General features: G+C 41.3%; 1 protein-coding gene across 2 annotated transcripts in view; it reads left to right on the top strand.

Annotated features, from left to right (window-relative positions):
* Positions 1-11,766, top strand: part of LOC137323845 (ETS translocation variant 5-like) — a 28,413-nt gene extending 16,647 nt beyond the window's left edge. For both annotated transcript variants that reach the window (XM_067987845.1, XM_067987846.1), the window contains 5 exons: positions 2,907-2,975; positions 5,052-5,120; positions 6,239-6,408; positions 9,312-9,413; positions 9,890-11,766. In XM_067987845.1, coding sequence (XP_067843946.1) covers positions 2,907-2,975; positions 5,052-5,120; positions 6,239-6,408; positions 9,312-9,413; positions 9,890-10,111 — 632 coding nt within the window. In that variant the 3' untranslated portion in view covers positions 10,112-11,766. The remainder of the gene's footprint in view (positions 1-2,906; positions 2,976-5,051; positions 5,121-6,238; positions 6,409-9,311; positions 9,414-9,889) is intronic.
* The last annotated feature ends 519 nt before the right edge of the window (positions 11,767-12,285 follow it).

The raw sequence follows: 12,285 nt of genomic DNA, 5'->3' as shown, positions 1-12,285 counted from the left end.
GTAGGGCTGGAGGAGGTTTCAGAGGTAGGGAGGGACGAAACCATGGAGGGATTTGAATACAAGGAGGAGAATTTTAAAATCGAGGCAATCGAGTGATAAAGTAGAAATCTTAAAATGATCCTCACGTAAATGCGTATAAAAATATGCATCATTGCTATGGATTCAGGCTTATTTTATAATATCAGCTTATTGGCACAAGCTGGTTCCCAAATCTGATTCTCTTCCCCTGAAAGTGCTGACTGTTGCTAAGGTATCCAGGTGCATTCCAGTCCATTGCCCAAGTGGCGTTCTTCACATGTTTGCAGACTCTTTGGGGACCCATGGGGGTCAGGGAAGAGTTACTGCAACTGAGTCGGATCCCATCTTCACACAGTGTCCACATGTTCATTTTGCAGCAGGAGTCACTATTTAGCGATCAGGTATGGAAGTTTTGGTGGATTGTCCATGTCCCATATGGCAATTGTCTCAACCTAACTGCTACGCCTCTTAAGATCAACCAACTTCACACATATTGCAAATTGAACCAGGGTCTTCCCGATCTGTGCGAATCTGTTCCACACGGGCCAGTAGACTTGGATTCTGGCTGTGACTGGTGTGAAGCCCTCCCAATTCTCCATATCTGGATCCATTGTACAGCTCAGCTCTGCTGTTTCCTGAGGCCAACAGTTGTGTCACCAAGATTAGAGCAAAGCAACGTCCTCATCAAACGTAACTGCGTGGCCTACTTTGGACCATGGGAAAGCCAGCTGCTCTTTGGAGCAGGGTAAGACCGCTTATTGGAGCATCAATGAGCAGTGCTGGCAAGTTGAGTCTTGAGGGCCCCACGCCTCTGGGTTACTTGCAAGTAGCTTTTGAGGCGGTTTTGCAATTTAGGGTGTTGTCAACAGCTATATGGTACTCCCATTGTCAACAACATTCTGTAATAAAAACAGAAAATACTGAAAAAGCTCAGCAAGTCAGGCAGCATCTGTGGATAAAGAAACAGAGTTAACGTTTCAGGTCGATGACCCTTCATCAGAACTGGAAGAAGCTGAAGATTTAGCAGTTTTTAAGCAAGTACAGAGCCAGGGAAAGGGGCTAGGAAGGAGAGGGAAGGTAAGGTCTGTGATAGGATGGAGGGCAGGAGTGATGAAATGTCAAAATGGATGATGATGCAAGGCAAGGAGGGTGGTAATGGGACAAGTAAAGAAACAAAAGATGGATGTAGAGGAACTGTAAATAGCAACAGCAGAACCATTACCTGCACCTGCTGTCTGGAAAAATGGGAGCAGTGGTTATGATCTGAGTTATTGAAATCAATGTTGAGTCCGGAAGGTTGTAAAGTGCCTAATCGAAAGATGAGGTGCTGTTCCTCGAGATTCCGTTGAACTTCATTGGATCAATGTAGGAGGCAGAGAGGTCAGAGTGGGAGTGGGATGGAGAATTAAAATGGCAAGCGATCGGAAGGTCAGGGTCACGCTTGCGGACTGAGCGGAGATGTTTAGCAAAGCGATCCCCATTGCAGAGGAGACCGCGTTGTGAGCAGCGAATACAGTTTGGTAAATTGAAAGAAGTACAAATCACTGTTTCACCTGGAAGGAGTGTTTAGGGCCCTCGACGGTGGAGAGGGAGGAGGTGAAAGAGCAGGTGTTGCATCTCCTGTGCTTGTACGGGAAGGTGCCTTGGGAAGGAGAGTGGGTGTTGGGGTGATGGAAGAGTGGATCAGGTTGTCGCAGAGAGAGCGGTCCCTTCGGAATGCTGAAAGGGGAGGGGAAGATGTGTTTTGTGGTGGCATCACGCTGGAGATGGCAGAGGATGATCCGTTAAATGTGGAAGGTGGTGAGGTGGAAGGTGAGGACAAGGGGAACCCTTATTGTGGTTCTGGGAAGGAAGGGGTGAGGCCATTCTGTAATGTGTTTTGGGGGCGGGCGGGGGGGGAACGAGAGAAGAGGAGGAGGGAAGAAGCAGCACAGAGACGTCACCGGTCTCTGACCATCACCACTTTCCCCCCACCCCCGAACCCCTAGCGACAATATAAAAGTCTTCTACGCTACACTTTGTAAATACTTCACCTGGCTGTGAAGCGCTTTGGGGCTCCCTGAGGTTGTAAAAGGCACTATATAAATGCATACATTCATTCTTTCTGTAGTGACTGATTCAAAGTGGAATTGGTAGATGTCTGGGGGCTTGTAACTGTTCTGGCCGCAGTTGAAACTGCTGAGGGGAGGAGGATGGAGGGAGCAGAGAGGCAGAGTTTGTACCATCACAAAAGGTGAATGTGTATTTGGGTTCAATAATGCCCTATTCAGTGACTAGATTTTAACACTTAAAGTAATATTCATTTTAAGTAGATTCATCTTCCATAAAGAGCCTTGTGTGGTGCAAATGAGGTCTTTAATTCTGTTTCTCGTGAGTGGTGGGACCGTCTACACTAAGTCCCCAGAATTCTGAGTTTTTGCTCCTAGTGCAGAATCTTGCAGTTTCGGGACTTCAATGTAGACAGAGGCAATAATCAACAGCCAAAAAATGGGGAGCACTGCTGCCCAGTGCCCATTTCTCCCACCTGCCTCCTGGCGAGCAAGACGCTACACAGAGTCTCGCAATTTCAGGGCCTAAACATGGTCTTTATTTTAAAGTTGCGTTCTTTTCCTGTAAAGACCAACAATTACATAGTGTTTTCATGTTGCAAGTGGTGACTGATTGTATGAGATTTAATTTTCACTCATCTTGGTGTGTGAATTCTTGATGCATGCCTGTTTGTCTTGGTACCTGAGCTGAGTTGCCCGGAGATGTTCCTGAAAAGTTCGTGGGTTGCAATCCCCCATACTATTTGTCACTCATTTAAATAAACCGTTATTATAATTCTCTTGGACTGTTCTCGACTCCATCTGTTAAAATCTTTTTTTTTCCAAAATCTTTCTGTACAGAAGTGCCTAATTGCCAATCCTCTTACATGACGGGCGGAAGCTACTACACTGGTCCCAACCACCAGGAAGGTAAGTGACACCCATTTCTTTTCTCATATTGTCTGTTGTGATAGTGTGTGCTGAAGGGTATGGAGCCCCAGCCCGGTCTGGCCATAACTACCCTAATAACCCAGGAGTGCACTTCTCATACAGTAGTCTGATTTTAATGGTTGCGCTATGCGGCGGAATTTAGAAATCAGTATTTTGATTCTGCGCAAAGGACTTGCAGGTAGCAGGTTATTAAGACCATTAGTATAGATACGGAACGAAGCTGGCAGATAAATCAGATTATATCATGTTAATCTTAAGGAAAGGCACCAAAGTTTATGCATGAAGAGTGGCCACTTGGGCCAGCTGCTGGATGGCTGTCTGCATCTATGGAACTACCTCAGCAAGAGTCGGTGCCTTCAGAAGAGGGAAGGCATTTGGGCAAGGGATTTTGTTAAATTACACACTCCAGAACTGAGGTGATAATTGCAAATCGTTGCTCGGGCTGGGAATATCCTCTGAGCAACTGCCCCTCCACCTCCATCGCTTCGACGGACATGCAGCAGAAGCCCTGTTTACGGAGTTTCTGACGCACTTGTGATGAAGTTATGGAGGCAGTGAGCAGGAGCAGCTCTGAGGAAATTCCCAGCCCTAAGTTTTTAAACTCTTCCCTTTACAAAGGCTTTAAAGTATAAACCTGCAGTTTTTAAAAAAAAAAAATTCTTGACAAACAAGAAACCAAACTATTCTACAATAAAAGTTACATAAATACTAAGTGAGGGAGGGGAAGAAGAGTTCATACATTAACCACCAAGCCATACAATGTTTGTTCTATTTAATTTGCTGAAATATCTACTTATCTGATTGAAAAGTGCAGGTGTTTAAAAAAAAAAAGATCTATTTTGGAACCCTGCGGGTTTAATGGAACCGTCACCATTCTGATCTACCGAGGTCTCCGGCAGCTGCTGGTTTTAGCTGCTTGTTCCTGTCGCTTTATGTAGGTTTTCTGGGTAACCGTGCTATCTGTGGCTAATGCATCTGCTGCAATTGTACCTCGAAAGGAACGGATGCAACTTTTCCTGAATAAGCATTGCTTGGTTATATATTTAGAAAAGGCTAGATTATTCAAAACCTCACCTTAAAATTCAGATGCTGCAACCTGATGGCATTTTTAATCAGGTGTTGTCCACTGAGTCACAGATTACAAGAGGAAACAATCAGCTTTTCTGGCCTACATAATTACAAACTCCAACTTTAAGACCAGAATATGTATAAAAATTAACAGCAAGGTTACTTTTCACTACAACCGCCATGGCTCTCCCTCCCATCCCCACATTGCTGGAAGGCTGTCTTGGTTTCTCCTCTGGTTACTGAGTGTAGGTTAATGTAAATGCTTTACAAGAATGTAGCTATATCACCAGGATTTATCTTTAGAATGCTAAGCAACATTGAAGGTTTATCCAAGGTTAGAAGATTGTGGAATATAATCAAAAATTACAGCACAGCAGGAGGCCATTTGGCTCATAATGTCAGTCAATGAAGTCAAAGGAAATAAAAATCGAGAGATGTAAAATGGGCTGCCTATTCGCTAGCACCCATTTTGTACTATCGCACAAAGTCAAAATTACCCCCAATATCGCTTGCTTTTGTATTCAGTATTCCTGTATATAAAACCCACAACCTGAATTGCCTTTTAATAGCCTTTTCTACCTGCAGCTCCACCTTTTTTAAAAAAAATTTATATATCTGCATTCCTAGATTTTTTTTTTTTGTTCTTCCATTCTAAGGATCTTACTGTTTAGGGTATATGTCCCTTGATAAATTCTGCTACTTCACATTTCTCCACATTTGCCACCTAGCAATCAATCCACTAATTTGTCAAATGTTCCAGAGCTCATATATAATCTGTATCTCTCTCTATCCCAATTGAGTGTTATCTCTAACTCGCTAGGAACTATTGGATTTGTGTCACGCCAATGTCAACTTACAAATTTTTTTTTAAATGCAGCTCACATTTTACTTGGAGAATTTTCTGACTGAGTCTAACTAGATTAGCAATGGAAATCTATCTCTAACTGATTAGTCAATTGAAGATGTGCATCTTTATCTGTTTCCCAGGTTTCTCTTATGAGAAAGATCCCCGACTGTACTATGATGATACATGTGTGGTTCCAGATAGGATTGACAGTAAGTGATGTACTTAACTTACTTTTAAATTCAGGTTAACTATGGTTCCAAAGAGATTCCATGGTGGTTCAGTTCTTTAAGGCACTGCCCTGTGTAGAACTAAACCAGGGAAATTGGTTTTGATCGCTGCTAAGTTAGTTGATCTCAGCCAGGGCATTAGTGGGATCATGGTGGTTATCAGCCAGGGTTCCTGCTTATCACCATCCAGTGACCTTGCTGGAAAGTGCACATGTAGTTGTAAGACAAGAACAGGATTGGGGCCAGTTCTATGTCGCTCCCCCCACCCCCGGCCCAGCTCAACAGTCAAGTTATTTTACCAGGATTCACGCTTGAAAAACAGCTACTTGGGTTATTACTGAATGGCAAGTCACCCATGGGGACCATATACCCCAGCAAGAGTCAACACCTTTCTAGAAGGGGACAATATGGGGTGGGGTCGAGGGGAAGCCAATTCCAAATAGAGGCTCATTGTTAATAAATTATTTAAGGTGCTTTTTAAATTTTATTTTAAAAATGTTAATGTTCATTGCTAAGTGTTCTCGATAATGTGACCATTGTCAGAATGTGGAGAATCAGTTAGGTTGGTGATTCAGTTCAAAGGCCAACAGTATTGAAGCAATAATTATGTAAACACTAATTCTTCCACGTCAAACCAAAAATATACAATGGAAGAATCAGGGCCTTTGTGTTCTAACCCTTTGTGGTGGTTGAGGAACGAGGCTGGTGCTTGTGTGTGTAATTTTTGATTCATTATTGCTCGCGGTGTGCGCCAGCGGGTGAGAATGAGATGGAGAGATTGAGCCAATAACGTCCAGCACGTGCCTTTTTCCTCTTTAATGTTTGTTCAAGTCACTCGTGCACGTCAATGGAATTTTTGTCAGCTCTTGAAGGAACCGACCATGTGGAAAAGGTAAATCTCGGAACACATTCTTCAGACCAAAACAAAATATACAAAATACTGACATCTCCTCTGTTGAGCAGATTTATGCGAAGCAAGATTTTTTTTGTTGTTGAGAGGGTGGGGTTTAGTTCTGTGAGACTAGGTGTTTGTTGAGATGGAAAGCAGTCCGTAGGAAAAATGAAATCTGCTTCTCATTTCTGGTTTAAATTTTTAACAGATAAAATCAAGCAGGAATCCCCTGTGTACCGGGAAAATCTGCCATACCAGCGCCGTGGTTCTTTACAGCTGTGGCAGTTCCTAGTGACCCTCCTGGATGATCCATCTAATTCCCATTTCATCGCATGGACAGGCCGAGGCATGGAGTTCAAGTTGATTGAACCCGAAGAGGTAAGTGCCATGTTGGGACCCTTATTCTGTCAGTCTTTGGTTGTGATGGTTCCACGGATTTCACCATCCCAAGGATGTCTGTGAAAATGTGACTGGGTATAAACAGATCTCCCTAGAACGTATTACATTAAATTTATTTTTGTATTTGAGATGCTGCGGCAAAGCAAAAGCTAAAAGAATAGAGCCGACCCGATTTTTTTTAAAAATGGGAATTGGAATGGCTCACCTGAACTTTGCATTTGTTTAGTTCAGCAGAATTACTTGAATAAGATGAATTGTATTTTATTTCTGTTACTAATAATTCATTATCTTTTATCAGGGTATATCATACTGGTGAGTGTTACAAGACAAAGTAACCATTTAAGGAACACAACTGTTTTTAACAACTGTGTACTCTTTATAACCTTGAATCATTGGTGTGGTGCAAGAAGATAAACTGCCATCACATTAATTTCAGGTTTACCTAGAAATAGTATGTAATAGCTGGGTCTAGGACTCAGTGGTGGTCTGGAACTCAGCATATTCTTAGAGTTCAAACAAGCTCAGAAGTATGCATTGAAGTCCCATTTCCATGGAGCCATGTTCTTGTTAATGCGTATTAGGATTTCCGCTATGCCCCAGGGTTTTAATAGAGCCATTCATCTGTACTGTTAGGGTGTGGTCACAAGTCTTCATTCATAAGGATAAGTAACTGTGTGCAGCCATGTCTCAAGTAACTTGTTACATCCTTTGCTTGCCTGGAACTGCTGTCTGTATTTTTATATTGTATGTGTGTGTGGGATGAGACGAAGGGGTGGCATTAACTGTCTTAATTTGCTAGTATCCCACAGCTCCACAGTCCAAAATGGCTGTGATCCCCACAAATTACTTGAAGAAATACCGGTGTGATCTTGTCCTCTTCAGAAAATATTTCCTCTTCACAACAGTATTGTACAGCCCAAGGGCATACCCTGCTGCCCAGGGTTTGCTAAGATAACTGAGAAGGAGCCATGGAGCGAATCAGATACAGGCTCCCACTGGAGCCAGGAAAGGTTTTAGTGAAACCACATGGTATTTTTCAGACTTGTACAGACAGCTGTGCACAGGATGGAATTACTGGAAACTAGTACTGCCAGTAAATGGATCCAGATCTGAGTGAAATTTGGAGAGTGGCAGGATCACCCTATTTAAAATAGACTGATACAAATCAATTCTAGGTCAATTGATATAAAATTTGTTTTGGAGAGAAACTCCAAATACAGCAATTAACGGTCAGATGTACCTAGTTCCTGCTATTTACATGCATGGTTATTGCATTAAGACCTGGGCAGGGGTGTCTAAGCTTTTTCTTTGTGGGCCACATATGCAGGAGACAGATTTAAAATCAATTTGCATATACCTCCATTTGCTGATACTAGCAGATCTAGAAGTTCTGGCAGTAGCAGAAAGAATAACCTTTTTCCAAACCTCCAGTCCCATAACATTTAAACAGAACAAACCAGCTGAAAAGAAAGGGCTGGTTGCCAGAACTTGGGGAGGGGAGGTCACAATTAGGACTCTCCTGATTCATGGATACCTTGGGATATGGTGCTCTTCCTCACTCCTCCTTTCTTCCCAATGGAGACTGATGCATGGAATTAACTGCATATGAAATTGCATAAATGTTTGCCATGAAAGGGCCATCAGATTGTTCAATGAAGTAGATGGTGTCGTTTTACATAGCTCACAATAAATTCTTTTTTGTTCAACTCTTTAGATGGTCTGTTTTTCTTTAAAAATGAATACTGGAGAGTGCAATATCAGTGTGTTTTGTAAGTGTATTGGGATTTGCTGCATCACCAAGAACAGTTAGGAAAGTAAGAGAAGGCTGTGACCTGTAAAAGTGGCCTTAGTTATGCTTGGAATAACAGTGGATGATAAACCCCTCTTCAGGAACAGGATTATGCTGCTATGGCAACAGGGCAACTTGTATTAAGTGAATATGTGTAGTGCTCTTGATGTGAGCTTTAAGCATGTCTGAGTGATGCATGTTTTAACAGATCATGACTGAAATCACAGCAGCTATACAGAACTAAGAAGCCTGCTTGTGGCTTTGAAAAATTACTGGCTTGCCGAATCAAGTTTGATTTGAATCGAAAGCTTCCTTCTCTTATTTGCATGTCAGTGGTCAAGGTGATAATACAACTCATTGTTTCCAGAGAGCAAGCTCATTTTTAGCCCTAATTATAAGGATCATGAGGTAGAGGTGACGGATGCAGTATTGGAACAAGCCTTAGTTGTTGCATCCATTTATGATGAATGCTTGCTACATGCATCTTGTTCATCTGATCACTTGGAGACCTCCAAGGGCTTTGAAGGGCACATTAAGTTGCAACACTTGATGGCCAGTGATCTAATTTTAGGAAGACCATAAGACATACACTAGCCTGCTTGGATTTAGAGAACATTTATTACTCTGATTCAATTTGTTTCTTTTATCTTTTTTTTTTCCTCTGTTCAGTCTTGTTCTACAAATTCATATTTTCAGTTTCCAGTACTCGTGTTAAAGTACTGGAGTGGGTATCCTTGGGAACAGATGTACTGCCATTTTCATCCTTATTTTTTGAAGATGCACTAGCCGATGAGGACTAAACACTTCCAAAATCTCATTAAAATCATGCTTGCCACATTAGCAGCCCCATTAGCAAGTGGCTGATGCACTACTACTGTTACAATGGTGACCTATGGCCCTTGCTATTACCTTCTATCGATTTCTAAATTCCGACTCCAGCATTTACTGAAATGCACGCTAATGGGATATAGATCAATACTGCACACACAGTCTGTGGTCACTTTATCTTTACATCCTTTTAAAAGAGTTCATTTGTGCTTTGTCCATATCTACAAATATATAAACACAGATTTTTCTTTTTGTTCTGTTGCAGGTTGCTCGTCGCTGGGGGATCCAGAAGAACCGCCCCGCTATGAACTACGACAAACTGAGCCGCTCGCTTCGCTATTACTATGAAAAAGGGATCATGCAAAAGGTGGGAACAAGATCAAGATTTTTTTAAAAAAACATGGTGACCTCTATGGTAACAACACAGTGTGCCTCACTTAAAGTGGCAGGATGTGTGTGAAATCTGGTCACTTACTATCCAATCAGAACAACCCTAAATATCCAACTATATATTTTGAACCCACTACGATTTAATGTGTTATAATGTGTAATTCTGTTTTTGTTTTTAATTATAAATGTTGGGTTGTGTTCAGTCTTTCAAAATGACACATGTTCAAACAATGATTTACGGGCGTGTTTATGTAAATTGTGCCCGTCGGATATCTGAAAAGACTGTCATGTCTTATGGTTAATCATTTTTAACACTTTTTTATTGGGAGTATCCCTGTGTTTTGTGTTTAATTTTATTGTCTAATTCTAACTTTTTAATCCATTCTCTAGTCTAAATTATTATAGTTGATTGACAACTATAATCCTAATAAATCTCTTTTTCTGCTTTTTTAGGTTGCAGGGGAACGATATGTGTACAAATTTGTGTGTGACCCTGAGGCACTTTTCTCCATGGCCTTCCCAGACAATCAACGCCCCTTCCTGAAAACTGAAATCGACTGTCTTATTAACAAGGAGGATACTGTCCCTCTCACGCATTTTGATGACAATGCGGCCTACTTGCTGGAAATGGATCACTGCAACAATCTCCAGTATCCAGAGGGCTTTGCATATTGACTGAATCACAGGAGCCCATGTGACTGAATGCATCACTGTCCAGCTGAAAAAGAGCATCCTATGTGGTACTGTTGCACTCGGCTGTGTTAAGAATCCAGCTCTTCAGAACATGCAAGAGCCTAAAAGTTGTACAGTAGCATCACACTACTGAAGAAGCTGCTATGTGCTTCACTGACGATGCACTAACAAGCGTGACTTAATATGGCTAAGTCCTCCACTTTGATAGTTATGGGGTGGGGAGGGGGGAGCCTAACTACTAGGCTGTGTGTTACTATCAGAAATGCGTTCAGGTGTGGCATTTGTGATTGTTCAGTGCGGCATTCACAGAGCTTGGATAGACCGTGTGACTGTAGCGTTTGTAATGACAATCTGCTTTGCGTTGAAAACAGTTCTTTCAGCTGCCTTTTTGATGTTAAAGGGCTTCAACTTGCACAATCCCACAGTCGTATCATGGGTCAGAATTGAAAAGAAAACTGTATGCACTATAGCATGTAGGTCTGTTCCCTGGACTGGATACGAACTGGTGCTGTATTAAAGTAGCTAAAGATAATAGTCTTGTCTACCTGAGATTTAAATACAGTACAGCTTGTTTTTTTTTAAAAAGCTTCAAGATGTTTTAACCCTTCGAAACCTGAAGTTCTTTGGCACCTTGCATACATTATTTTCCCTCTTGCCCCTTTTCTAAACTACACTTGTATATGTACAAATTTTCAAATGTTTTAATCCCATTCTGTCTTTCTCAAATGGACGAAGAGCTTTATTCAGGTTTATAACTGCCACTTTGAGTTTTCTTTACCTTCTCCTCTTCCCCGCCCCCTCCTATTCAGTCATCCAGTCTTTCTACAAATAAACTAGCTGGGATCAATTCTTTGATAGCTCACACCAGCTCTAGGGAAGGTAGTTCTATTCAATAACATTTGTGTACAAATCGTTCCCCGTAAGCAGCTCTAATGAGGTAATATTCTATCACTGTCTTGGAGAGGGGAGGATGTGGGTTGCGAAAAGGAAAGCAGTCGACAGGTATTTTTCAAAATATTTTCCAAAAAATGTATTAAATTTGTATGTTTTTTTGCCTTTTTTACTTGAGGCAAAATCTTTTTGTTAATGGCACTGCACTCCGAAGTATAGAGTTCCAATAGTTTGATGGTAATGTTACAGCTTTAATCAGGGGTTAGGGCTTACTGTGTAACACAGTTAATTCTGCTGCAGGTTGTACATGCCTGCTTCAAGCTTTGCACCGAATACCTTTTACAATTTAATGTTTGGAAATCTAAATATTGGTATGACTGTTTCTGCACATTGTATCTTGCAATGGCATATTGCAATTGTATAATTGCAACATATCCACACTCTTTCAGCTCTTTATATTTTATGTATAAAGTCCCCAGGGTTTATATTATTTCTTGGAAACAAAATTATTTTTACACCGGATCTCAATTGTATTTTATTTTAGCAGTCAAATTTTTTTTTTGCTTTTACTTTTGAATCATGTGCTGCAAAAATCTGTTATGACCATTCGATACATCAATCGAGGAGATTTTACAACTTTTATTTTCAAATCGAGTTGTGCATTTAAGGGAAACCCTGTCTTGTACACCAAATAAATGTTTGATCTCTACTGTGTACAATAAAGTTTTTGGTTTTTTTGCCTTGCACTCATTTGTATTTTATGTCTGTCAATCAAGGAGGGGTGAGGGCATGACAGCTGTGGCTTCGGCGTTCCTGAGCTGAAGAGGAGGGAACTCGGCTAGAGTTCTCAGGCTAGATTTTTATCCAGTGCCTTCTGCAGATTTATGTTAACCAGTGATCACTTGAGCTTGAGTGTAAACTCCAGCACACAAGTATGTAATAGCCTTGTATCTACTTGGGTGTACACAGCTCCCAATTTTGGAGAAAACTAAACTATGGCCCTGCGATGTTTGGGATCTAGACCGGTCCGTAGAGGGCTGGTTAACCCAGCAAGCAGGTGGCAACAGCAACAAAATGCATTTATAACACGATGTGGAGATGCCGGTGATGGACTGGGGTTGACAATTGTAAACAATTTAACAACACCAAGTTATAGTCCAGCAATTTTATTTTAAATTCACTTGTGAATTTAAAATAAAATTGCTGGACTATAACTTGGTGTTGTTAAATTGTTTACATTTATAACACCTTTAACGTAGAAGAAC

The sequence above is a fragment of the Heptranchias perlo genome, chromosome 7 (assembly GCF_035084215.1).
Source record: "Heptranchias perlo isolate sHepPer1 chromosome 7, sHepPer1.hap1, whole genome shotgun sequence".
Taxonomy (NCBI): domain Eukaryota; kingdom Metazoa; phylum Chordata; class Chondrichthyes; order Hexanchiformes; family Hexanchidae; genus Heptranchias; species Heptranchias perlo.
The sequence above is the reverse complement of the archived record's forward strand: the minus strand, read 5'-3'. Positions and strand labels throughout refer to the sequence as shown.